Source organism: Gavialis gangeticus, unplaced genomic scaffold (genome assembly GCF_001723915.1).
Source record: "Gavialis gangeticus isolate Ggan-Ray unplaced genomic scaffold, GavGan_comp1, whole genome shotgun sequence".
Lineage (NCBI taxonomy): Eukaryota > Metazoa > Chordata > Crocodylia > Gavialidae > Gavialis > Gavialis gangeticus.
This window is the reverse complement of record NW_017729031.1, coordinates 107,385,897-107,390,712: the sequence shown is the minus strand read 5'-3', so window position 1 is coordinate 107,390,712 and position 4,816 is coordinate 107,385,897. Positions and strand designations below refer to the sequence as shown.

At 54.3% G+C, this 4,816-nt stretch overlaps 1 protein-coding gene across 1 annotated transcript in view; it reads left to right on the top strand.

Moving 5' to 3' along the window:
- The first annotated feature begins 770 nt into the window (after nucleotides 1–770).
- Nucleotides 771–4,816, top strand: part of GFAP (glial fibrillary acidic protein) — a 21,732-nt gene continuing 17,686 nt past the window's right edge. Inside the window, exon 1 of the mRNA XM_019523527.1 lies at nucleotides 771–1,350. Within this exon, the coding sequence (XP_019379072.1) occupies nucleotides 839–1,350 (512 nt within the window). The 5' untranslated portion in view covers nucleotides 771–838. The remainder of the gene's footprint in view (nucleotides 1,351–4,816) is intronic.

Below are 4,816 nucleotides of genomic sequence, written 5' to 3'. Positions count from 1 at the left end.
TATTTTAAATATATTACGAGACCATGTTTCCAGGGGTACAGTGCAGAAGAGAACTGAGTGTACAATGGAGCCCAGACTTTACCAAAGAGTGAACATACATAAAGGCAGGAAGATTTCTTTCCCTTGTGCATAAATAAGAAGTAACTTAAGCTCAAAGCAAAACCCCTTGTGTCTGTGTGTGCCTACACACACATACATTCACACACATACATGCGTGTGTACACACCTAGTAACCCCTTGCATGCAGCCCCTCATGCACTGCTTGAACAGAACTCTTCTTCCCCTGGGAAGTCTAACAAACTGGAGACTTACTCTGACAAGCTTGCCCCCCTCCCCACCATGCCTCTGAGACTCCAGAACATGTTGGCTCATCCTAGTCTCCAGGACTCTGGGAAAAAGGGCATGTACAGAACAGGGTGTCCTTTGCCACAGCCACCTCCCAGGAGCACACAGCCATGACACGAGTTTGCGGGATGCTGATGCCCACCCACCAGGGGGACAAGGGGCCCTGGAAGCTGTGGCCCACGCGTTCCCCACGTAGCACGTCAGCTGCTATTCACTCTCCTTTGCCCAGGACAATGACTGAGGGTTTCTGCTTCATTTGTCGGTCTTTGTTCTTCTGCCAAGGACTGGGCAGTTGGCACGGTACATGGCAGCTTCTAGGACCAGCCACACAATACCCACCCCCTTCAGGCTCCCCCCTCCTTTAGCTTCTCACACACACACCCTGTCTGGGGAGGGCCAGTCCTCTCCATAAAACCCATTGCAGAGCAGCCAGCATCCTGTCGGAGCTTTGCCACTGCCCGCAGGACAAGGCCTGGCCCAAAGGAGCAGGAGCATGAGTGTGAGCATGGAGGGCCAGAGGCTGTCTTCTTATGGGAGGCGATTTGGCTCCCAAGCCACCATCCACCAGTCCCTGAGGTACTCTCCTGGCCGCAGGCTCCTGTCCTCCAGCCCTACTTCCCGGGTCTCCGTGACCAAAATGAAGACCTCCAGCCTGAGCTTCCGCACCAGCCCCCGCTTCAGCCAAGATAAGGTGGACTTTTCCCTGGCTGACGCCCTCAACGCTGAGTTCAAGGAGACGCGCACCAATGAGAAGGTGGAGATGATGGAGCTGAACGACCGCTTTGCCAGCTACATTGAGAAGGTCCGTTTCCTAGAGCAGCAGAACAAGGTCCTGGTGGCAGAACTCAACCAGATCAGAGACAAGGAGCCCACCAAGCTGGCCGACATCTACCAGGAGGAGCTACGGGAGCTGCGGCGGCAGGTGGACCAGCTGTCTAACTCCAAGGCCAGGCTGGAGATCGAGAGGGACAACCTGCTGGAGGACGTCAGCATACTCCGGCAAAAGTAAGGCACTGTCACGGAGCAGAGGAGCAGCTGCTGTCCCTAGTGGTGTCAGTGCAGTGAAAGCACGGCACAGAGCCGAAGGCATAGAGGCAGACAAGTCACACCAGGAGAGAGGGAGTAGTCACTTGCCTTGGCTGAGTAGCTGGAGATTCAGTACACTTTACAAGTTTTCCTTATGCTTTAAACTGATGGGGAGTAGGGCAGTGCCCTCACCCCCCTGCTTTGCCTGCGGCAGGTTAGGTTGTTCCTGGCATCCTTGGGCTACATGCCTTGTAGTTAGTTATGTGGCAGGTTGTTTGTGGGGTCTTAGGAATACATTAGACAAATACCTGTCTGAGATGGTTTGGATATAGGGATGATCCTGCCTCAAGCAGGGGGTTGGACTGGGTGATCTCCGGAGGTCCCTGCCAGCCTTGCTTTTCCATGATTTTTTTATATGATTCTGTGAGGGTGGCAGGAGGGGAGGATGAAAAGACAGATGGATAGACAGTGGTAGGACCCAGGGACTCATCTGCTGGTATGGATGGCAGAAGTCCTGGGTTCCTAATGCTGCTGCTGGCCTGCTGGGTGACCTCAGTCAGCTCACTCTCCCCTTCTCTGCCTAATGTTCACTGCCTGTAAGGAGAGCTGGGGGAGGGAGCTGTGAATGCAAGGGGAATCAAGTGTTATCCACGACCAGATTTTCAGGTGACCTCACACTAGCCTCCCATATTGCACTGGGAAAAAAAGCAACTATGCAGGAAAGTGTGGGCTTGTACTCCTGCATTTTCAAACCCTGGCCTGAGAGCTGGGTGCCCAGCTACCCAGTGTACCCATGCTGACCCCCACCTGATCCCCCAGAGCTGCTGTATACCCTCATGGGCAGGCATGAAGGCACATGTACCCAAGTGGTTTAACTAGCACAGGGCAGCAGTAAATGCATGTAGCGGAGGGACCTGCTCTCCCTGCCTCCCTCACTGCAGCCCTCTGTGACAAACAGCATGCTGAAACAAGGCTCAGGAGAAAAGACTTAGGTCTGTGAGCCAAATTGCTTGCACACTGCACATGTAACAAAAGCTCTGCTCTGCTAAAGCTCTGAGGGCAGGACAGGAGGAGGAGGGGGAAAGGCTGCCAGCCTCATTAGAGAAGGGCTTGCCCCTGTGCTGGCTGCACGGTTATGCTGGCCATACACCAGCACACTTTGTTTTTTGGAGGAAGTGTGCTCTAACAGTTTGAGCAGACAACTAGACACCCAAAGTGGCATGTCCCAGTCCAGGCTGGAAGAAGTATGCTCTAGCACCAGGTTCCCAGTCTGTCCCCTGCTTTGAGACTGGGATGCCATGTTAGCATGGGTACAAGGGTTTGAGAGTCGGGACTCCTGGGTTCCAGCCGTTTGAACAAGATGTTGACTCCGCTGTGTCTGAGGGAGGGCTCTTTGCTCACCCACAGGCCTTGTGAAACGTAGGCCCCTGACAGACATGCAAGTAAAGGTGCAATGGGGTCTGATGCAGGATCCCCACAACTGTGCTTCCATGCACATGACAGGAGGTATGATTGTGGGATTCTGCATCAGATCCCAGTGCACCTTATTGTCAGCACAGGAGTGCTCCTGGGCTCCCCCTGCACTGGCAAGTAGCAAGCTCCCATGTCTGGGAGACCCCTCAATTGAAGGGGCTCCCAGCCACTGGGGGACATGATGCACTCCCAGGGCTGGGAGCCGTCAGCTGATGTGGCACCCAGCCACTGGGGTACATCATGGCTAGGAACCCTGTCAGCTGATCCAGGCTCCCAGCTGCAGGGTGTGTCCCCCAGCTGGGAGCCTGGATCAGCTGACAGAGCTCCCATGCTGCTGGCAGCACCATCAGCCAACAAGGCACCCAGCCAGGCTCAGCCAGGCCACACATTCAATTGATGACATGATAGGAACCAGCCACAAAGTTATTCAATATTTTTGTATAATAGTTTTGTGGCTTATTCCTTGTTTTATGACACCATTAATTGCATTAATGTGTGGCTGAGTGACAACTTAAGACATGATGAACTGGTCAACCACATCTTAAATGTAACGTATGCCAGGGGCTGTAATTAGTTCATGTTTCCATTAGAGCAAGGACCCAGGATTATTGTTACTGGCTGAAGGCTGTTAGCAGCAGGTCTACCCATGTCCCAGCCAAACACAGATGCAACATGCTGCATCCTACAGTGCATGCACACAACAGATGACCCAACACACTGCACCCCACAGTGCATGTGCGCACACACATGGACACATGCATGCATGCGTGCACAACAAACACAAGCCAATTCACTGTGCCCCACTGGGCCCACACACAATAACCACTATGCCAGATTACTCCATGCCCACAGCATGCATACAACAAACACAGCCCCTGTGTGCTCCACCCCACAGAACACCCCCCAAAACACAGCCCACTGCACACTCCACACCCACAGCATGCACACAGCAAACACAACCCCTGTATGCTCGGCCTCCTGACCTCCCTACCCTGTGGCCTGCAAGCTGCAGCCCACCTAGATACCTAGGCAATCAACACAGTCCAAGGTGCTTCCTGCTGGTACCCACCACAGCCTGTCCGCATGTGCAACCCAAGCCAGCCACCTCCATGTCAGTGCAGATTTCTGCCAACATCTGCCCCCTCCCTGGGTGGGTTCTGCTGCTTCCAGCTGACCATGACACCCTCCTTGACCACAGGAACCTTGACAGTCAGGACACACTGGGCTCTACAGCCAAACCCTTGAGGCAGGTATTCTCATGCATCCGCTAGCAATCTGCCTTCTCAGCACTTGGGGCTCCTGCCCCCACATGCTTCTCCCGGCCACCACCCTCCCTTTGGCTTTCCTTGTCATTACCTTCTTGGGCTCTAGCCAGCATACTCTCCTGTGCCCTCATGGCTGGCAGTCTGGAGGGATGCTCTCTGCAGACCATCTTTGGCTTGTACCAGATCCTGGAGGCCAGGCAGCTGCCAGGGGAGGCAGCATATGAGTCCCCCCATGGCCCTGCAAGAGCCTACATCTTTCAGGAAACCTGCTTTTCACTCTAGGCACATTGCAGGGTTCACCCCAATGCCCTTCCCAACCCACCATGCCCTGGCACCTGATTCTGCCCCTGGGCCTGACCTGAGAGCTGCTGTGTAGCTGCTCTGCAGTGTGGGACTAGGCAGTATTGGGAATAGTTTCCATGAAACTTGGCACCTCTGGGTCCCTGGACCCACTCTTGCCTTTCCCAGAACAATGCTAGGGTGCTGTAAGGGAGATGTGCCTGCTGGTGTCTCATGCTGCACCTGGGATGGGAACAAGTGCACTGATGGAGGAGGGGGCTGGGGTGTGCATCATGAGGCTTTGTGGAGGTGGGGGGCAGATAGCGTGTATATGTGGTTGAGGACAGGAAGATGCCTGGAGATTGTATGCCTGATGGTGATTGTCTGTGGGTGTCCATGCGAAGGAAGGTGTGTATTAGGAGTCTTGG